Source organism: Aquarana catesbeiana, linkage group LG02 (assembly GCF_042186555.1).
Source record: "Aquarana catesbeiana isolate 2022-GZ linkage group LG02, ASM4218655v1, whole genome shotgun sequence".
NCBI classification, from domain to species: domain Eukaryota; kingdom Metazoa; phylum Chordata; class Amphibia; order Anura; family Ranidae; genus Aquarana; species Aquarana catesbeiana.
The window spans coordinates 656,460,555-656,484,268 of NC_133325.1; the positions used below are offsets into that span (position 1 = coordinate 656,460,555).

General features: G+C 40.6%; 1 protein-coding gene across 2 annotated transcripts in view; it reads left to right on the plus strand.

The window, feature by feature from the left end:
* LIMK1 (LIM domain kinase 1) overlaps positions 1 to 23,714 on the plus strand; it is a 213,222-nt gene that overhangs the window by 37,307 nt on the left and 152,201 nt on the right. Inside the window, exon 1 of one of the 2 annotated variants that reach the window (XM_073616569.1) lies at positions 16,126 to 16,251. The exons of the other annotated variant lie outside the window; for it this stretch is intronic. Within the exon in view, the coding sequence (XP_073472670.1) occupies positions 16,223 to 16,251 (29 nt within the window). The 5' untranslated portion in view covers positions 16,126 to 16,222. Of the gene's footprint in view, positions 1 to 16,125; positions 16,252 to 23,714 lie in introns of those variants that run through there. 2 annotated transcript variants of the gene reach the window in all.

The following is a 23,714-nucleotide window of genomic DNA, read 5'->3' on the forward strand; positions in this document are numbered from 1 at the left end:
GGAGTGGCTCAAGAAGAAGCACATTAAGGTCATGGAGTGGCCTAGCCAATCTCCAGACCTTAATCCTATAGAAAATTTCTGTAGGGAGCTGAAACTTTGAGCTGTCGCTTGGCTTTGGGGAAGATCTATAAAGAGGAGTGGACCAAAATCCCTCCTGAGATGTGTGCAAACCTGGTAACCAACTACAGGAAAGGTCTTACCTCTGTGCTTGCCAACAAGGGTTTCTCCACCAAGTACTAAGTCATGTTTTGCTTGGGGATCAAATACTTATTTTACTCACTGAACTGCAACTCAATTTATAACATTTGTATCATGTTTTTTTCTGGATTTTTGCTTGATATTCTGCCTCTATCATTTAAAATACACCTATGATGAAAATTATAGACCCTTCATTTCTTTGTAGGTGGCAAACTTACAAAATCTGCAAGGGATCAAACAATTATTTTCCCTATGTCGGAAAGGACTGCTATGAAGAATAACTTATATAACACCGCACTACTATGCAACTAGTATATTTGTGTATATATATATATATATATATATATATATATATATATATATACACACACACACATATATTATGTGTTGCACACCAAGCATGTTGACTATCTAACCATTTTTCACATTTTGGATAGAGTAGGCAAGGTAAAACTGTCAGTTTTCTTTCTATGTGTGGTTCGAGAGATTTCCTTTTCACTTCCTGTCCTGTAGACACAACTGAAAGTAATGGAATCTCTAGAAAGTGGGGATAATCTTCTCTTAGAGAGTTGTCACCAGAACAAGAGTCCACACTGGAAGATTTTCCCCTCTATTTCTGTTCTGGTGGCAACTCAAAACTTCAGATTTTCCCTTACTCTCGGTCCTATGACAACGGATCACCCTAGCAGGGATTCAGAATGCGATAAAAAACATAATAGGGATTACAATACCTTACCACTCTACCCAAAACCAAAAGAATACTTTTGCCGTTAGTTATACTTTAAATGGTAATATAAAAATAATAATAGGCAGCAAACATAATAGCAACAAGTAAAAAATAAAATGTGTAAACCAACCAAAATAAAACATGAAACCTAAATCTGTATCCCTTGAACTCATCAAATCAGAATGATCAACTGTATAATCATAAGTCAAAAAGCACTTGATAATGTCCTCTCCATGGAATCCAACTCATTTCTCTCTAGTCTTGAACTCCATAAAGATAGATATCCCGCTAACACATCACCATGTTCTTGTACCGGCGTATAAAAATGCAGAACTCAGAAAAGATTAAAGAGGCTTCTTATAGTTTAATAGGTTTTTTTATAAAAAAACAAAACAGCAGAGGACACTGTGGATTCAGCACTTATCTATTGGATAATTGAATATGTATACAGAGCTTCAGTAAACTAGTACCAGATTATAGCTACAGTAGATTTTCCAATGTCTTATTCAATATCAGGTATGTGCCAATGTGTTTATAAGCCACGCCTTATGCATTTTATCACCTGCACTTCGTCATAGAGATTCAGACTGTTGTTTCATGTGTATTTACACATTTTTTTACACATTGTGCCCTGTCTTTGTGCTATAAAGAATATTTTGTGTTTCTAACATCTCTTATAATGCAGTCTTTTGAAGAAATACTGTTTCAAGATATACTTCACTTACCAGATTTAACAAACTGTACAGGTTACGTGTAGCACTTTACGCAGCTACAGCAGAGAAGAAAATAATATTTGCTAAAGTAAGAAATTTCAACACCGTGATTAATAACTTTTATGGGCATCGCCTTAAAGGGGTTGTAAAGGTTCATGGTTTTAAAAAAAACAAAAAGAAACATGCGATACTTACCTCCGCTGTGCAGTTCGTTTTGCACAGAGTGGCCCAGATCCTCCTCTTCTGGGGTCCCTCAGTGGCGCTCCTGGCTCCTCCTCTTTTCAAGTGCCCCATCGGAGAAGCGCTCTCCTTCATGGACACCTGTGCGGGCGCGCTCCCGTGTCCTGCTTTTGCAACTAATCACACAGAAAGCAGGACTCGCCCCCGCCCCCCATGTCATTGGATTTGATTGACAGCAGCGGGAGCCAATGGCTGCGCTGCTATCAATCAGGACCCGAGACACCGGCTTTTGCTGGTGTGTTCATCCCTGGCGTGAGATAGAGGGGGTACAGGTAAGTAAAACGGGGCTAGGGGGGGCTGCAGCAGTACAGGAGGTTTTTCACCTCAATGCATAGAATGCATTGAGGTGAAAAACCTTGACTGTTTACAACCCCTTTAAAGTGTTACTAAACCTAAAAACGTTTTTTACCTTAATGCATTGTTTTCAGTTTCCCTGTGCTCTCCCTTCCCTGTCTGAAGATTAAGAGAGGGGAGAAGAGATCAGCGCTATGCACGGCTTCATCTATTCTCCCCTCTTTTCCTCTTTACACAGCATTCGAGCAGCAACAGGAGCCACTGGCTCTTGCTGCTGTCAATCAGATGCAGTGAAGAGGAAGTGGGGGCGGGCCTAAGTCCCACTGTGTAAGTCTATGGAGCTCAACTCCATAGACACACAGGTCAGGGCCGTGGAGACTACTCTTTCCCCATAGCCAGCGGCTGGCTATGATAGTCCCTCAAAAGAAGAGGAGGAGCCAAGATTGTCGCCGGGGACCCCAGAAGAAGAGGATCGGGCCGCTCTGAGCAATACCACTGCACCGAGCAGGAAAGTATAACATGTTTGTTATTTTAATAAAACATTTTTTTTTTACTTTAGTAACACTTTAAGGTGGTATTAAACATAAACCTAAAAGCAAACATTTATTATAATTCCACCACAAAAATGTGTCCTCTAGGTCCTAGTCAGATAATATACACACTTACAATGTAAGGATTATAAATATATATCTTCAAAAAAGAAAAAAGAAAACCTGCCAGAGGGAACCACAAAAAACAAATGCCCTCCAGAGAAAGAAAAAAAATCTAATTGTCAGAGGGAGCCATCGGTACAGCAATTATAGTATACAAGGAAAAGAATAAAAGACCTGACTTGGCACAACCTCTCTTAACAAAATCCAGATCCAAAAGCAAGGGGACTATAGGGATAACTCGGCACTACTGCCGATAATTTTATTCATATCAAAAAACATACAACAACAATATATAGCACAAAACCACACAGTGCTAAAAATAATTGGCCAATTATATTAAAATAAAAACTCAATCCCCAGCAACTGCATGGGGGAGCACCCCTAAAATAAAACAGAGTGCCTCCTTAATACTAAAAATTGTATTCAGGGCACAGACTAGAGTTCTCGGTGTAATGTAAGTATATGGAAATATACATGTGTTGAAGATGGTAATGTTGTTCCACTTAGAGGGAAGGATAAGTACTTTCCACAGTGTTAAGATAAACCATTTACCATTGACAGGGGTGCTTATAATGATTAGATTTTATTTATTTCATTTAACCACCTCTCTCGAATGACAGCTACAGCGCAGGTCACAATTTTCGGGAGGCCATCAATAGACGTCCTCCCGTACATGAGCTGCCTGAGCGCCCCCTGCGGGCTGTGTGCGGCACGCTCTGTGATCACCGAGTCATTGAGACTCGGCTGATCACAGATCAGAGTAAGGGGCCAATCCCGGCCCCCTACCACGTGATCAACTGTCAGCCAATGACAGATGATCACATAATGTAAACAAAAGATCAGTAATCTGCTTTTTTTCCCTCTCATGCTAGAGCTGCACGATTAATAGTTAAGAATCGAGATTGCGATTCTTTCCCCCTCGTGATCTTAACAAAGCATTTTCCCAATTCTCTGCAGAGTTCTCTGCTCAAGCTGACATCTGTGAAAAAAAAAAACCTTCCTCAGCTGCTGAGCTAATTATAAACATTGTAACGTTTTGTTCTTTAGATTAAAGGAATTAACTTTGGTCTGTAAATGAGGGAAGTTTAACCACTTAAAGACTAAACCTTTTTCTGACACTTGTTGGTTTCAAGATAAAATCATAATTTTTTGCTAGAAAATTACTTAGAACATTACTTTTTTTAGCAGAGACCCTAGAGAATAAAATGGTAGTTGTTGCAATATTTTATGTCACACTGTATTTGGGCAGCGGTCTTTCAAATGCAATTTTTTGGGGAAAAAAATACGCTTTAATGAACTTGAAAAAAAAAACTAAACAGTAAAGTTAGCCCAATTTTTTGTGTAATGTGAAAGCCGCGAAATGTGTGATCTTTATTTAAAAAAATTGCTATTCTCATTTTTCCCAGAATCGTGCAGCTCTAGCAGCTGAGGGGAAAAAAAAAAAAAACAGGTCACCGGCTTCTGACAAGAGGGACATCGGTCCCGATCACGGAGAGGCACTGCTGCTATGCAATGCCCTCCAGTGCCACCTGCCAGTGCCCACGAGTGCCACCTACAGATGCATATCATTGCCACCTATCAGTGCCCATCAGTGCTGCCAACCAGTGCCTATCAGTGCCACCTATCAGTGCTGCCTATCAGTGTCACCTACTGGTGCCCATCGGTGCCACCTATCAGTGCCACCCTTCAGTGCCACCGATTAGAGCTGCACGATTTTGGCTAAAATGAGAATCATGATTTTTTCGCTTAGAATAAAGATCACAATTCTTGCGGTATAACATCTTTCGCATTATACAAAAAAAATTGGGCTAACTTTACTCTTTAGTTTTTTTTTTTAAATTCATTGAAGTGTATTTTTTCTAGGGGTGCAACGGATCGTCACCGATCCGTGATCCAAACGGTTCAGCCTGTTCGGATCGGCACATATTCGTTCCGCCGCCTCGGCCTTAGGAAAGGCCGCGGCTTCGGCCTAGCTCCGGAGCGGCGGCCATCTTGGTACACCCGGCGGCTGTTTACCACGTGATCGCTCCGTCAAATGACGGAGCGATCACTTGTAAACAAACCGGCGTCATGTCATGACACCGGTTCCTCTCTCCCCTCTGTGTACTGATCTGTACAGTGGTGGGGAGAGATCAGATGGCAGTAGTGCCAATACTCTGCCATACCCTGCCAATACTCTGCAATGCCCTGACAATACTCTGCAATACCCTGCCAATACCCTGCTAATACTCTGCCAATACCTGCCAATACCTGCCAATACTCTGCCAATACCCTGCCAATACCTGCCAATACCTGCCAATACCTGCCAATACCTACTCTGCCAATATTCTGCCAATACTCTGCCAATACTCTGCCAATACCTGCCAATACCTGCCAATACTCTGCCAATACCCTGCCAATACCTGCCAATACCTGCCAATACCTGCCAATACCTACTCTGCCAATATTCTGCCAATACTCTGCCAATACTCTGCCAATACCTGCCGATACTCTGCCAATACTCTGCCAATACCTGCCAATACTCTGCCAATACCCTGCCAATACCTGCCAATACCTGCCAATACTCTGCCAATACCTGCCAATACTCTGCCAATACCTGCCAATACTCTGCCAATACCTGCCAATACCTGCCAATACCTGCCAATACTCTGCCAATACCTGCCAATACCTGCCAATACTCTGCCAATACCCTGCCAATACTCTGCCAATACTCTGCCAATACCCTGCAATACCCTGCCAATACCTGCCAATACTCTGCCAATACCTGCCAATACTCTGCCAATACTCTGCCAATATTCTGCCAATACTCTGCCAATACCCTGCAATACTCTGCCAATACCCTGCAATACCCTGCTAATATATTATTACAGTGGGGGAGATGACGTGGCTATTACAGTGGGGGAGATTTTTTTTTGTTGATCCGAAAATGATCCGAACCATGACTCCTGATCTGAGGAACGATCTGAACCGTGAATTTTTTGATCCGTTGCACCCCTAATTTTTTTCAAAACAATTGCGTTTGAAAGACTGTTGTCCAAATGCAGTGTGACATAAAATATTGCAACAACCACCATTTTATTTTCTTGGGTCTCTGCTAAAAAAAAAATATATATAATGTTTGGGGGTTCTGAGCAATTTTCTAGCAATAAATATTGATTTTAACTTGTAAGCAGCAAGTGTCAGAAAAAGGTTTAGTCTTTAAGTGGTTAAACTTCCCTCATGTACAGATCCCTTTGATCTAAGAATGAAATGTTACTTTGTGTATAGTTATCCCTGATGTTGTGATAAAACTTGGCAGGCTGCCCGGGTTTTAACAATTGGGAAATGCTGTTTTAAGATCGGGAAGGGAAAAGAATTGTGATTTTGATTCTTAACGATTAATTGTGCAGCTCTACCGCCCATCAGTGCCCATCAGTGTCATCCATCAGTGCCACCTCTCAGTGCCCATCGGTGCCACCTATCAGTGCCCATCAGTGCCGCCTTATCAGTGCAGCCTATCAGTGCCCATCAGTGCTGCCTCATCAACGCACATCAGTGAAAGAGAAAAATTACCTATTTTCAAAATTTTATAACAAACTATGAAAGTTTTTATTTGTTTCAAAATTTTTGGTCTTTTTTCGTTTTTTTATAAATTTATTTATAAAAAATAAAAACCCAGCAGTGATTAAATACCACCAAAAGAAAGCTCTATTTGTGGGAAAAAAAATGATAAAAATGTCATATGAGTAAAGTGTTGCATGTGCAATTGTCATTCAAAGTGTGACAGCGCTGAAAGCTGAAAACTGGCCTGGGCAGGAGGGGGATTTAAGTGCCCAGTAAGCAAGTGGTTAAACACAAACTGCTATGGCACTATATGGTGAACCAGTAGAGAGTCCATAGCATCTCTTTATGAAGGAAACAATAATCTGGTTTGTTAAGACATACTAAATATACCTTGCAAATTTACAAATAGTAGCATGATTGCCCACCAGTTTAAAAATCAGCATTATAACTAATAAACTGACTTATGTTCAACTGATGAAGTACAAAGGACCTGTTTTTAAGGGCAGTATGGTTGGACAACAATTACATAATTGTTAGTTGGGTTACATATTTTAACATAAAACTACACATCAATTCATTTAAAGGGTTATTAAACACAAAGTCACAGATCTAATAGATTGCAGCTTACTAATCCTTAGATGAGGTGGCTGCATTAGTTTCCTTTTTTAGGCTTTTTTTCTCTGCTTTCACCTGGTAATCTGAGTAGTAACACACGTTCTGTATTAGAGTGCCTCCACTCTGGATGAAGGCGCAACAGGGACACCTTTGGACAGCAGCATTGTTAATATGGGGGGGGGGGGATGGGGTATTGTGCTGATGTAGCAGATTTAGATACGCTAAACAAATTGAAGCCAATCTTCAGCTCACACTTTATAAACAGTTCCAGCTAACAGTTTGCTTTCTTTTGGGATAAAGGTTTTACATGAATAGATGAAAGCTGATCATTGTAAGCAACCCTGTCAGTGGTAAATGGTTTGTCTCCACTCTCTAACTACTATATCTGTAAGAGAGCTTGTTCTGTTGAAAAACAACAGACTTACTGGCTAGTGAACCAGGTGAAAAATAGAGGAAGGAAAGCTCAAAACAGAAAACGAATGCAGCCATCACAACTAAGAATTGGTAAGTTGCACTATAATAAATGTTTGCTTTTGGGTTTTATGTTGCCTTAAAAGGATGGCAAATGATCATTTGACCACACATGTATAGTAATTAATTTCCTTTGCAAGAATCTGCAGGAAAATGCCTTGAATAGCTTGAACTTTGCTCTGTGATAATTAACTCCCACAAATGAATTGAAGCAAAACTTCAGTCCTGTCATACAGAATGGTTATTTTACTTTTATACTCAATAAATATCCCTCCCATATTGGCATGACTAAGAAACTGCTAGATTAGACTGAGCACATTGAGGAGTTCTCCGGCTTTCAGGAGAATTATGACTGTTTTATGTTATTAAACGACAGGGAACCTTCTGTTTTAAACTAGACAGTATGCTGTATACTTACAGTGTGATAGGAGAATCATCTTAAAGTGGGGTTCCACCCAAAAAACAAAAATACCTGTAAAAATTCTAAAAAAAAAAAAAAAAAAAAACATTTGGATACTTTTTTTTTTTTTTCACTTACTTCTAAATGCCTGTTGCTAGGGGGTCCCTCGTAGTCTGCCTGTTCCTTTGCCTGGGCTGGTGACATCACTTCCCCCCAGGCACAGGAAGGGCTCCGCTCTGCTCCCTCCCTCCTGTCAATCATCTGGGACCCATTACAGGTCCCAGGTGATTGAGCGGCCAATCACGGCGCGCAGCGCCGCTCGCGCATGCGCAGTGGGTGCCAGGCTGTGAAGCCACAGCCCGGCGCCCACAGTTGAAATGCCGGCGCCGACGAGCGGAGGGGGGGGGACGAGCGGGGCTTCGATCCCCCGCATCGCTGGACCCAGGGACAGGTAAGTGTCCAATTAAAAGTCAGCAGCTGCAGTATTTGTAGCTGCTGACTTTTAATTTTTTTTTTTTTGACGGCCCCCCTGGGTGGAACTCCTCTTTAAGTATGTAAAAACACATATGACTGTCCCCATATACAGATAATTAAAACCTCTAAATAGGAAAAATGTTTTAAAACATCAGTTCACTTTGATAGGTATATTCATGGTAAATTGATCTCTTTCACATGTGTTTCATGTGTATCTGTAAGACAGTTAAAAATGGTTGTAAATACCCTAAAATATAAACAGAAAGCGAAAAATTAAAGATAACACCTGCAGGCAAGACGCATAAAACACAGTGCATGTGATATTTGTAGCCCTCTGCTGACCTTCAGAAAGCTGCTCATTCATATGGAGCCAGTGAAATATTACATATGTCCTTTGCCAACGTTACGGCACTAGACTGTAAAGCAGCACTTAGTCTAATGAATGACGTTGTAACTTCTGCATCTGCAAATACAGTTCAGGTAACAGTACTTGTTTCACATGAGGAGCCATGGAAATGAAGCTGAAGGACATGCTTGTTATTCTTCATGTGCCACATGTGAACAAACTCTCCACATGAAAACCAGAGCTACAGGCCAGTGCTGTACTTTCAAAAATTGCCCAGTGGCCGGGAGGTTTGAGGCTGAGTCTTGTGAGTCTGCTGCCTCTCGTTTCAGTGTTCAGTCAAATGGTGTGGGTGGGGAGGGAAGGTAAAAGGGAAACTGCAGGAGAGAAAGATCAGTCCCAACAACCACCTTTAACAGATCAAAAAAATTACTTAAAGCACAGTTCCACCCATAAAATGTACTTTGCAGAAATAAACAGCATTATCCTTCAGCAACAACATTTGGAATTTTTTTTTTTTACTCACCCCTTCTGCACTATTGCTCTGGGGTCCCTTGTAATCTGCCACTTCCTCTCCACGGCGATTGACGTAATTTTCCTCGGCGCCTGTGCTCGCTAGTGCTCCTGGGAGATGTGTGTTATTCTTTCCCAGGAGTCAGTGGGCAGCGCAGAGGGCTATCATCATGTTATTTGGAAACCTCCTGCACTGCGAGATGTGCTTTCTGCGCATGCGCGAGAACGGGCGGTGTATGCTATGCTGGTTATTCAGCAGCATCGTATCCCGGAAGTTTATCCTTGTGGGCTTCGCCTGCCCACAAGCAAGATGGGAACGCCCAAGCAGGAGGAATATAAGGTTTGTTTTTTTTTAATAAAATATGAATAGCGGCGTAATTTACCAGGCTAATGAATGCAACAATACAATGATTATAACAGATGGATTTAAAGAAAAAAATTGCTATATGTTGTTGGAACTCTGCTTTAAGGAAAAAAAAACTCTGAACAGGCAGGCCTTTTAATACAGAAGAGGCATACTATATCTCCTCTGCATTAAACTAATCTTACCTGCCTGTCCTTAATTTCAGCATCTGCCAAGATGAATGAACTCCCAAGCATTTTTCGGGAGTGGCATCATCTCAGCCAGCCAAGTATTTTTTTCCCAGATAAGACTTTCCGCGCATGTACAGAAGTGATGCCATGTGGGAAGACCAACCGAAGATGTCTGCAGCCAAAGATGAAGCACCCCGGCAGCTCAGAGCTGAAGTAGAATTGAGTAGAGTGCACATTTCGCAGTCAATTATTTGATAAAATCCTTACCCAAGCACTTGCAGTTTAAAACTTGCGATGCTGCTGCCTCCTGCTCAGTGATGCTTCCCTGAACATCCAGTATTTACAGGAAAGCATTAACAGTGGACAGTGCAGTCTGTTAGCCTGAAGAGCAGGGGACTGCCTCGCCATCCTAGCCTTTTGCGCTGTGTGGTTCTATTGATGAACACAGCATAAGGAAACACAGCTCTATTCCTATGTGCAAGGGTGGCTCCATACCATAGAATGCTGCAAGAGAACAAAGCCACCCTGAAATGGGAAATCTGGGGCAGTGGTCATGGCACCAGTTTAAACAGGAGCAAGGATTCAGAGATGAACAAGCTGCATACTGAGGGTCAGTGTCAGCTGGTGGTATATTTTGGGGGGGGCGGCAAACAATGCACCTCTCCCCGGTCTGTTGGTTTCCAGCCCCGCACTTACCCCATCCATCTCCTTCACTTCTCCTCTCAGCTAATCGGGAAACTGGTCTCAGGACCCGCTTCCTGATTGGCCAGGAGGAGAGTCAGTGTGACGATAGCGAATATTCATTTGCTATTGTCACACAACTGGGTGAGACCACCCTTTTTTGAAGCCTATTAGAGCCCCTGGCTCTAATCACGTGCTTAAAAAAACCCCCACTGGAATCCATGCATCCGGAGCATCCTGCATGTAGATTAGGGGGCACTCCCCTGCACCCTGCATTACGGGCCACCACTGCTGAGGGTTTAATATCACATTTCTCGTAATGTAAAATGTAGTTTATGTAGCGCAGGTCACGTAATCGCAATATACTGTACTTGCACTACTACTCATATTCAGTGAACTGAAGTAACACAAAAAGAGCCCCAGTGGGGAGGCATGGAAATCAGAGTAAATAAAAAAGTTATTGAGTGAAGATTTACTAATTTTTAAAAGCCTGCAGCTTATGACATTATGGATTGGATTTTGGGTTTTGCATCAATCGTTTATTAACACTTTAATGGTGTATTTTAGATCACAGAACATTAATTTGCGTCTTTCATATCTGCCTAAAGTTCAGCTTTAGCCTGGGGTCACACTGATGCGAATATAGAGTGTGTTTGATGCGTTTAGGAACACACAGATTTGTAGGTCATGTAAAAAGCATAGTATTCCATGTCTTTCCTATGGTGCAGTGCGAATTTTATTTTCATAGGCTTCAATTGAACTTGCAGTAAACTCGCAGCACATGCTTCACATCTCTGAGAATTGTTCACTGTCCGCCTCCTAAAATTCACGGAAAATTGTGGTAAATTTGCACCTGTCTGCCTCAAAACGCAAGGCAAATTTGCACCTCACACACAGGACAAAAAAAGGGATCAAATTCGCAGTACATCGCATCACAGTAGTGTGAACCTAGGCTTAATGTCGAGGAGACAATCGCAAACTACATAGCTCACAGAGTCTAGAGAAATGATGGGCTCTGTCCCTTACTTCCTTTCCCATTGGCCCACAGATCACATTACAGAAAAGATTTTCGATTGGAGTGTGTTTTTATATGGTTGCCTAAGCCACAAGTTTGCTGAACAGATGTCTTGAGTACGTGGGAGCACAGGAACCCTGCAATGCAGTCTGAATAATAGCGGTCCCAATAGAGGGATTCCCACCAACCAAACTATTTGCTGGTAGGAAGTGCAGTGGTTGGATTTTACATGGATAAACCTCACTTTAATTACATAACATTAACAGTGGATGTTACTTTGCTATTAAGCTGTCTTTTCTTTTTTAAATATAACATTTAAAAGGTGAGATCTTCCATACCACAACCGAATAATGCAATAAACATTTATAAATACCAGAATATTCAGGCACCCAATGACTAGCAAGACTCTAGTAGGCACTTATTTATGAAACATATGCTGACAACAAATTTCCTCCTGCCCACAGCTTCCAACTGGTATTTTTGTGCTGCAGGATGGGAAATGAAACAGTGATTCTCAATGGTTGCTATAGGCAAAAATAAATGTTCTTGTTAGCACAGTTTCATACATAAGTTGCTGGGCCTGCCTTTCTTAACCAAAAGCTACTATGGAATCAGAGGTGGCTAGAGGTTTCCTAAGAAATGAGCAATTTCCGTCTCTGATCAACAATTATCTTTTTAGCTATCTGTAAATAGGGCATTCTTCCCAGTGACCACAAATGTAAGAAGCATTCTTCCCAGTAACCAGCACACTAATGTGCCATGAGTTGTAGATATAGTAATTATTAGAAGGGTTCCCTGAGACGGGAAGTTATATCAAGAGTTCGTCCATTTTAAAAGGGTTGAGAAGACAATCATATTTGCATTAAAAGGATCAAATGGTTATGGAGGTCTTGACATTGTATTACAATCAGTCTTAATCATTTTGGCAGGACTATACTATAACAACTGATTGTCACAATTTTTATTTTATTTGTTTTGTGAAAATGTGAATACAAACTATTAAAAGAAAAAGTTTGGGAAAGACAGTGGTAGGCTGTATCTTACAAATAAACAATTTAACTGCTATATTTATCTGATTGTTTTATACAATACTAGTAGGCGTTAAATACTTATAAATGGTTTCTTCTAAACTGCATCCCTGGATCTTCCTAACATACAGTTTAATTACCTGGTTTTCTGCAGTAATTTGCCTTAAAATGTCATCTGATCCTCATCTAAGTCAAAATAGACAAGCACAATGTGTTTAGCTGATAACACAACCAGCTCTACTTTCTCGCTTTATTAAACACCCCTTGAGTTATTAGTTGTTTGAACCTACTTTGACAGCAATGACTTCAATGACTGATGTGAATGTATAACACATATGTAAAGCGCTGTGTAAATTGATGGCGCTATATAAGTAACTGTAATAAATAAAGTAAGCATTTTCGCTAGCTCTGGATTTAACCTACACAATGTTCAGGAGGAAATTTTTAACATTCCAAAATTGCTTCAGTTCAGACACAATTGTAGGATGTCTGGTGTGAATGGCTGTCAAGGTCATTCCACAGCATCTCTATGGGGTTATTGTCTGGGCTCTGATTGGGCCACTCCAAAAGGCACATTTTCTTTTTTGAAGCCAGTCTGTGGTGGATTTACTTCAGTGCTTAGGGTCATTGTCCTGCTGCATCACCCAACTTCTACTAAGCTTCAGCTGGTGGACAGTCACCCTAACAAAATCATGTAGGATATTTTGTTAAACTTGGTAATTAATTTTCCCCTCGATAATTACAAGTGGCCCAGGCCCTGAGGCAGCGAAGCAAGCCAAAATCATGATGTTTCCTCCACCATACTTCACTGTTGGGATGTTTGTAAACTGTCCTTTTTTTGCACCATACATAGTGCTGCGTATTCTTCCCAAATATTTCAACTTTTGTTTCATCAGTCCACAAAACATTTTCCCAGTAGTGTTGCAGCTTCCCAAGGTGCTCTTTGGTAAACTCCAGGCATGCAGCAATGTTTTTTTTGGAGAGCATTGGCTTCCTACATTGTGTTCTGCCATGGACACCCTGCCTGTTCAATGACTTACGTATGTTAGAATTATTAACAGGGATGTTTGCAAGTTTCAGTGATGTCTTCAAGCCTTTAGTTGTTACTGGCAGATTCTTCCTTACCTCACTGAGGATTCTGTGTTGTGCCTTGGGAGTCATCTTGGCTGGGTGCCCACTTCTAGGAAGAATAGCCACGGTACTAAACTGTCTTCATTTATAAACAATTTGTGTAACTGTCAACTGATGGATGCCTAAGCACTTTGGGATTGCTTTGTATCCTTTTTCAACTACTCTTGATTGTATGTCTTCAGAGAACTCCCTTTTGTGAGGCATGGTTCACATGAGCTGATGCATCTTATGAACAGCAATCGTAAAATGTTTGAGCTTCTATTATCAAAGTAGCTCTAAATTCACCTCCAAACTCGTTTCATTAATTGGAATCCAAGTGTGCAAACAACTGACACCAATTAGCTTTCATTGAAATAATTGGTTTATGGGATCACTTACATTCCCTCCAGCACTGTCACAGTCCTCATTTAGACTTGCGGTTGAAGGGTCGAAAAAATGTGCTGTTGAGCCACGGTTTTGCTGCCCACCAACTACAAACCCCCCCCCGCCCTCTTTAAGCTGCAATTAGGAGCACGTATATTGGAAAAAATGGGGGTAAAACAGAAGGTAAGGAAGGCATCATATCACTTCCTCACAGCCTGTCAGTAGCCTCTGGGGCACAATCTGTGCGCGAATCGGGCCTCATAGGCAAGAAACACACGTCTAAATCTACCGTAAATGTTTAATGGGTATGTTCAATAAAGAGATGAGAAATTAGAATTGCTTGCGTGTTATCAGCTTAAAGCGGAATATGAAGAAAAGGGGAGCACTCACATTGCCACATCCGTAAATTAGAGAGGAAACAAAAAAGGGTACTCGAAGAGTAACCAAAGGTCGGACTTTAAAGGCATAGAAACAATGGAGAAGTAGAAAAAATAACAATATTTATAGAAAAATTACATAATATAATCACAGTGTTCACGAGTGTTAAATATCATGTAAAATGATACAGTTTGTACAGTGAGCCCTTGTGCGTCTACGTGTTTCACCGTTAGGCTTCTTCAGGACACGATCAAGGTTCAGAAAGGTGACAAACAGAGAGAAGGAGTCTCAATGTCTTGTTAATAGACCGAGCCTCACGTACAAAAATCGGGAAAGTTTTCACCAACAAAAAACTGTACAGTGACAGGCTGTCTCCCAGGGGCAATTCCTTGTCGTTTTAGTGCATATACTATCCCTTTACTGGCATTATATGCAGATGGGATATACAATACCCCATTAGCATTTATGAGTTCCATCTACGTTTTCCTCTATTGGACTCCGGATCTCTGAATATAGTCTTTACCTTTATAAGATGTTCATATGCCCCTGTTTGAGCAGCATTCCAACTTTAAAAGAATTAGCTGCTTGCCAGGTGTCTTTTCACAACCTTTTGAAAATAGTCCATAAATTGGATATTGTTGGTAAAAACTTTTCTGATTTTTGTATGTGAGGCTCGGTCTATTAACAAGACAGTGAGACTCGTTCTCTCTTTTTGTCACATTTCTGAACCTTGATTGTGTCCTTAAGAAGCCTGTGAAACGCGTAGACGCACAAGGGCATACTGTACAAACTGTATCATTTTACATGATTTTTAACACTTGTGAACACTGTGATTATATTATGTATTTTTTTTAATAAATAGTGTTATTTTTTCTACTTCTCCATTGTTTCTATGCCTTTAAAGTCCGACCTTTCGTTACTCTTCGAGTACCCTTTTTTGTTTCCAGCTTAAAGCGGAGTTCTGCCGAAAAAAAAGAAAATTTAAAGTCAGCAGCTACAAAAAATGTAGCTGCTGACTTTTAATAATCGGACATTCACCTGTCCCACGGTCCAGCAATGCGGTGGTACGAATCCCCGCTCCTCTCCCCCTCCTCTCTACGGTGCCGGAATTCTTACTGTGGGCGCCCAGCTGTGGCTTTACAGCCGGGTATGCACTGCGCATGCGCGCTGTGAATGTCCGGGCCAACTTCTGGGACCTGTGACGTGTACCAGAAGATTGCAGGGAGGGAGGGGGGAGAGGAGATCTTCCTTCCGGTGCTGCGGAGCCCCGGGAAGAAGTGGGAGCTGGATTCCTCTAAAAAGAGGGTATCCGCTCCCCCAAATGTGGCATGTCAGGTGGTCACCTGCACTTAAAGCGGAAGTTCCATTTTTGGGTGGAACTCCGCTTTAAGCACATTATGTTTGTCTATTGTTGCAATTTAGATGAGAATTAGATCATATTTTCATGGCAGATTAATTCCAAATGGTCCGCACTATTTTCTTGCTGGTGTATTTGTCAACTACATATAATGAAATGATAAATTGGGCAACAGTCTAAGTATCCTGTGTTAAAAATTCTCCTTAACTGCCCCACTACATGTGGATAGTTTTTTTTGTGGCTACACTGTATAGAGACTAAATTTCCCATTCTTGGTAATGTATAAATGTCCCAGTTGCTGCAATTCATCATTGCTCAAACCATTATCAGCCATCAGAGCAGTGTATTTGCAGAAGGCTGTTCTGCGGAAGCTGTGGATGATGATTTTGTGTGTATGTAAGGGGGTGGGGGTTTTTGTCTGATGCTAAAACAGCTGTGTGCAGAACTTCCTGTTCCCTTCATATTACTCACAGAAGGGTGGGGGGAGTCGGGGAGACAAAGCAGGGGATAGGGAGAGAGACAGACAGCTGTGGGAACTGACTGTTTGGACAATGGAGCAGCAGCAGCCTGTCAAGAAACTGTAAGTTTGTACAACATCACTTAGCTGTATGGGCAGGCACTTCGCGTGTGTGTCTAGTGGCTTTTTTTCTTACTTTGAACTTTAAAGTTTGTATATATCAACATAATGTTGTATATATCAACATAATGTTATTCATAGAGCAAAAACATTTTTTATAAAATGTAATTTTGGAAAGTGAAGTGCTGTCATAATAGTTCACATTTTAGCTACCATTTTTAGCTACCATTTTTTCTGATTAAAAAGTTAAATGATGACTGGGGACTATAGGAAACATCACTATTTTCCTATGAGTCACTTTGCTAATTGATAAATACTGGGCAGAGTGGGTTTGGTGAACTGGCTATGAATTACATATAAAAATAATGCTATGTTTGTTACTTATGTAAAGAAACTCATTGCTAACAATTAGATTAAGCTCACAGAAGTCAGGAATGTAACATATATCGGTGACTGGTTTCTATACATTATTATTCTTTACACATTGTTTTTTGCTTGTACTGGCATATTCTCTGGATTAGTTTAACTTGAAATAGTTTTGTTAAATTTCGGGGCCCTGGAACTAGCTTGTAGCCTTGAAATTATAGAATAGCAACTTCCATTAGAGACTTATCATACAGGTATTTTTGTTTAGTGGCGTACTGTTTTTAATGCGGATTGTGCACTTGCTTTCATTCCACTAGGAAATGAAAATGCTATTTTCGTTTGCACACAGCTTCTTCATTTAACTACACTTATCAGTTTTTATAATCTGGTCATTTGAAAAAAAAAAATGTCTGTGTTTCCCTCTCCCACTGTCTCCCTATATTTCCATCTCCCCTTCTCTCGCTATATTGTGTGTATATATATATATATATATATATATATATATATATATATATATCGGGTAAAATAAGTATTGAACACATCACCATTTTTCTAGGTAAATATATTTCTAAAGGTGCTATTGACATGAAATTTTCACCACGTCAGTAACAACCCATCCAAACCATACATACAAAGAAACCAAAACAAATAAGTTCAGAAATTAAGTTATGTGTAATAAAATGGAATGACACAGGGAAAAAGTATTGCACACGGTAACTGAAATGTAATTAATACTTCGTACAAAATCTTTTGTTGATAATGAGAGCTTCAAGACGCCTCCTGTATGGAGAAGCCAGTCGCATGCATTGCTCAGGTGTGATTTTGACCCATTCTTCCACACAAACAGTCTTCAAATCTTGAAGGTTCCATGGGCCTCTTGTATGAACTCTGTTTTTTAGTTCTTTCCATAGATTTTCTATTTAATTCAAGTCGGGTGATTGGTTGGGCCATTCTAGCAGCTTTATTTTCTTTCTTTGAAACCAGTTGAGAGTTTCCTTGGCTTTGTGTTTGGGATCATTGTCTTGCTGAAATGTCCACCCTCATTTCATCTTCATCATACTGGTAGATGGCAGCAGATTTTTATCAAAAATGTCTTGGTACATTTTTCCATTCATCCTTTCTTTAAGGATATGAAGTTTGCCAGTACCGTATGCTGAAAAACAGCCCCACACCATGATGTTCCCACCTCCAAACTTCACTGTTTGTATGGGGGTGCTTTTGGGGTGATGTGCAGTGCCATTTGACCTCCAAACATGGTGTGTATTATGGCATCCAAAGAGTTCAATTTTGGTCTCATCTGACCAAACTATTTTCTCCCAGGATTTCACAGGCTTGTCTTAATGTTGTGCAGCAAACTTTAAATGAGCTTCAACATGCTTTTTCTTCAGCAATGTCTTGTCTCGTGTGGTGAGCCTGAATACAGGCCATGGCAGTTGAGTGCATTACTTATTATTTTCTAGAAACAATTGTACCTGCTAATTCCAGGTCTTTCTGAAGCTCTCCACAAGTGGTCCTTGGCTTTCCATGTTTTTTTGCACCTCCTTTTCTTCATGTGTTCAATACTTTTTCCCTGTGTCATATATTTTTATTACACATAACTTAATTTCTGAACTTATTTGTTTTGGTCTCTTTGTATGTATGTATGTATTGAATGGGTTGTTAACGACATGTGATTAAAATTTCATGTCAATAGCACCTTTAGAAATATATTTACCTAGAAAAATGGTGACGTGTTCAATACTTATTAGTGCTGTGAAAAAGTATTTGCCCTATTCGCCCCCTTCCTGATTTTTTATATTTTATATTTGCCACACTTAAATGATTCAGATCATCAAACCAATTTTTATTATTACACAAAGATAACCCAAGTAAATACAAAATGCAGTTTTTACATGATGATGTCATTTATTAAGGGAAAAAAGCTGTCCAATCCTGCCTGGCTTTATGTGAAAAAGTAATTGTCCCCTAAACCTAATAACTGGTTGTGCCACCCTTGGTGGCAACAACTGCAATCAAACGTTTGCGATAACTGGCAATTAGTCTTTCACATTGCATGAACACAGCCTGTTTAACCACTTGCCTACTGGACACTTTTACCCCCTTCCTGACCAGGCCAGTTTTCATCTTTCAGTGGTGTCACACTTTGAATGACAATTACGCGGTCATGCAACACTCTATCCATATGAAATTTTTATTATTTTTTAATCACCACTGTGTTTTTTTATTTTTTGCTAAACAAATGAAAAAAGACCGAAAATTTTGACAAAAAAAAAAAAAAAAAATCAAAAAACATTTTTCATAGTTTGTTATTAAATTTTGCAAACAGGTCATTTTTCTCCTTCACTGATGTGCACTGATGAGGCTGAACTGATGGGCACTGATGAGACAGCACTGATAGGTGGCACTAATGGGCACTGATAGGTGCCACTGATGTGCACTGATGAGGTGACACTGGTGGGCACTGATGGGGAGGCACTGATGAGGCTGCACTAAAAGGCGCCACGGATAGGTGGCACTGATGGGCACTGATAGGCGGCATTGATATGCAGCACAGATAGGTGGCACTGATAGACTGCGCCGATGGGCACTGATAGGCGGCAATGATAGGCACTGATAGGTGACACCGATGAGGAGGCACTGATTGGCAACACTGGTGGGCACTGATTGGCAGCACTGGTGGACACTCTGGGGACTGCACTGATCAGTACCGATGTCCCTTTAACACTAGCCGGCTATCAGCTCCCTTTTTCTCTCCTCACACTGTCAGCGTGAAGAAAGAAAAGCTGATAACCGGCTTGTGTTTACTTCCATGATCAGCTGTCATTGGATACAGCTGAGCGCGTGATAAAGTGCCGCCATGATTGGCCCTTTACCCCGATCTGTGATCAGCTGAGTCCACAGGGGGTGTGTGGGCAGTGTGAGCACAGGAAAACGTCCATGTACACCCTCCCAGCAAATTAAGCCCACACTGTAGCCTTCTTTCGGCTATAGCACGGACAGGAAGGGGTTAAGGTCATGCCACAGCATCTCAATCAAATTTAAGTCCCAACCTTGACTAGGCCACTCCAAAACTTTTTTTTGAGGCAATCAGAGGTGGACTTGCTGGTATGTATCAGATCATTGTCCCGCTGCATAACCCAACTGCACTTGCGCTTTGACTCACGAACTGATGGCCTTTCTGGTTCTCCTTCAGGATTTTCAGGTAGAGCGCAGAATTCATGGTTCCATCAATTAAGGCAAGTCGTCCAGGTCCTGAAGCTGCAAAGCAGCCCCAGACCCTCACATAACCCCCTCCATGTTTGACTGTTGGTATAATGTTCTTTTTATGAACTTTTGTCTCATCAGTCCACAGAATAGTTGCCACAGTCTTGGGGATTTTTTTTGACAAATATAAGTTGAGCCTTTGTGTTCTTTTTGGTCGGCAGTGGCTACCGCCTTTAAACAGCGGTAAAGCCCTGCTAGAACGATTGGGGCTTTACCGCTAACGCATGGGCGGCCTCAGTGTGAAAGGGGTCTTACTGGCAGTTTAGAAGAGCCTCGGTGTGAAAGGGGTCTTACTGGCAGTTTAGAAGAGCCTCGGTGTGAAAGGGGTCTTTAAACAAGCTCATTTTGAGCATTTAAAGGCATTTCCATTGAAGTCAGTGGGGCCAAAAATCAGCCTCAAAAATAGTTTGTGTAGCCCTTGGAGCAGCAGGCATCCAGCTTCTGGCATCTGTGTACTTATATGTGAACAGCACAATTGAAATACATGTGATTTAGGATGTTGAGAGTTTTGAAGCTTTAAGCTACAAATCACTCAGGTGTGAATGGGGCCTTAAGATAATATTAAAGCTATTCTAATTGAGCTTTATGTGACTTTTAATGAATGCATTTAAAAATGTGTTTCCCTAATCATATAGTACATAATGTAATAGAAAAACGAAAAAAAAAGAGAAGAAAATAATAGGTCAGGCTTTGACTGGCAATATGACAGTTCTGGTATACTGTATGCCAGAAGGGATGATTATAGTATTTTGGGGCTCCTGTGGACTGGTCACTCGCGATTAGCCTGCTGTTTAATATGTACATAGTTCTGTGCTTGGTCCCCGTAATGGGAATCAATACATACACATACTTCTATCAGACTTAGAACATCTTGATCACATCATTTGGTGGAAAGAGAAGACCCCAACTATGCCAACATCCAATGAGTATATGTAAGGATTGAAAATGTTTCCCAAAGAAAAGGCGGACTTTGTGGGCATATCATGAGGCAAATAAATATTATAAAAATTATTTTATTAACAAATCAATTAATATGACATAAAACATTTAAACAACACCCTATTGTTGGACAAGGTCCAATGGAGAGAGTACAGAGAAGGGCAACAAAGCTAATAAGGGGAGTGGAGGACCTTAGTTATGAGGAGAAATTACAAGCACTGAACTTATTCTCTCTGGAGAAGAGATGCTTGAGAGGGGGATATGATTTCAATGTACAAATACTGTACTGGTGACCCCACAATAGGAATAAAACTTTCCGTGAAAGGGCATTTAAAAAGACTCGCGACCATTCACTATAATTAGAGGAAAAGCAATTTAAACTGAAACTGCATAGAGGGTTCTTTACCGTAAGAGCGGTAAGAATGTGGAATTCTCTTTCACAAGCGGTGGTTTCAGCAGGGAGCATCGATAATTTCAAAAAACTATTAGATAGGCACCTAAATGACCACAACATACAGGGATATACAATGTAATACTGACATGAAAGCACACACACAGGTTGGACTTGATGGACTTTTGACTTTTTTCAACCTTACCAACTATGTAACAGATACCCAATACAACAATTGTGAAGGTTTGAATCCTAGGTGGATAGAGAATTAAATATATATATATATATATATATATATATATATATATATATATATATATATATATATATATATATATATATATATAAATCTGTGTAATAAATTATGATCCAACCACTCCTCCACACATCGCAATGTGTGGAGGAGTGGTTGGATCATAATTTATTCCACAGACTTATATATATATTCAATTCTTTATCCACCCAGGATCCAAACCTTCACAATTGTTGTATTGGGTATCTGTTGACCTTGTCCAACAATAGAGTATTGTTGAAGTCTTTTATGTCATTTTAATTGATTTGTTAATAAAATAATTTTTTGCCTCATGATATGCAAACAAGGCAGATCCTCGTTCTGACAGGGGACAACATGGAGATCTGCTATTCCTAGTGATCAGGAACAGTGATCTCTGTGTTGTCCCAGTGAGCCCAGCCCCCACACAGTTAGAACACACCCACAGAACACAGATAACCCCTTGATCGCCCTCTAGTGTTAACCCCTTCCTTGCCAGTGTCATTTATACATTGATCAGTGCATTTTTTTTTAGCACTAATTACTGTATTGGTATCGCTGGTCCCCAAAAAGTGTCACTTAGGGTCAGATTTGTCCGCTGCATTGTCGCAGTTCTACTAAAAATCGCAGATCGCTGCCATTACCAGTAAAAACAATAGAAAAAATAAAAGTCCCTAAATCTATTCCCTATTTTGTAGACGCTATAACTTTTGCGCTAACTAATCAATATACGCTTATTGGGATCTTTTTTAACCAAAAATATGTAAAAGAATACATATTGGCCCAAATTTATGAAGAAATTGTTTTTTTTGGATATGTATTATAGCAGAAAGTGAAAAGTATTGTTTTCTTTGTTCAAAGTATTGTTTTTTGTGTTCAAAGTATTGTTTTGTTTATAGTGCAAAAAATATAAACTGCAGAGGTGATCAAATACCACCAAAAGAAAGCTCTATTTGTGAAAAAAAAATAGGACATCAATTTTGTTTGGGTACAGCGTTGCATGCCCGCGCAATTGTCAATGCCGTATCGCAAAAAAAAATGGCCTGGTCATTAAGGGGGGTAAATCCTTCCGGGGCTGAAGTGGTTAGGAACCCTAAGCAGGTTAGTAGGCAAAAGCTGAGGCAGAACTGTGTGTAAACCTGTGTTGCGCATCTGTAATGGTACACATCCGGGGTTTTGTCCTTGAAAATAAAGCTTTGTTAATTACAAAGAAACCTGCCTCCCTACTTTTTTAGCTGGCTCCTAGATTCAAAGCAAATTTGTCAAGCCAAGGTAGTAATTTACAGGTCAAAATTCCCCTTTTTTTTTTTTTGAGGTTAGGTTTCTAATTGACAAAAAGTTTACAAACGTTGCGATTTGCAAAAAAGGCATCATTCTCACAAGGCGGATCCGCTGCCTCGGAGTCCGCCTCTGTCCGCCAGCTCAGCAGGAGATCTCTCCGTTGATCTCCGCTGACCCGGCGGATGACAGGTCCCTCTCTGCTCACTGAGCGGGGAGGGGCCTGTCGAGCACCGCTGTTTCCTATGGAGAGATCAGACGAAAACGGACAGCATATCCGTTTTAATCAGATCTTACCCGATCCGATCCACCAGGGACGGATGCGAACGTAGGGGCATCCGTCTGATTTTAGCAGATCGGACCGGGTCGGATGTCAGCGGACATGTCACTGCTGACATCCTTCGCTCCATAGACTAGCATGGAGCGCCCGTTCAGGTCCGCCGACAAAACTGACAGGCGGACCTGAACGGTCCGACAGTATGAAAGGGGCCTAACACACCATGTAAATATAAACAAACCAAAAAAGAATAATGTCCGAGTTTCGGACATTCCCTAAACAACAGAATTAGAGAACCAATAAGCACATTGTAAGTAAATGCTACACTTCAGAGAAATACTAGGTATTTTGTGTCTTTATAGATACGTAGGAAGTTGGAGAAAATCAGCCAGAGGTTTTCTTTTTTTCCAAAACTGGAAAAAAGGTCGGGCAGAGTTTGGCTTTAATATGTACCGTAGTGGTATCTTGAAGGTTATCTATTTTAACAAAACCCTTTCTAAATTTCTTTTTCTACATTTTTTGCAATAATCCCACTAGAAAGTTCAGCATGGATTGTTAAATGTGCGATAACAGACAGCATGGTCAACATTGTCTTTTCTCTTTGCTGAGAGAAATTTTGGTCAATTTCCATGAGTCACAGTCACAAAAAAAAAAATCACACAGCATTTACTGGACATTCT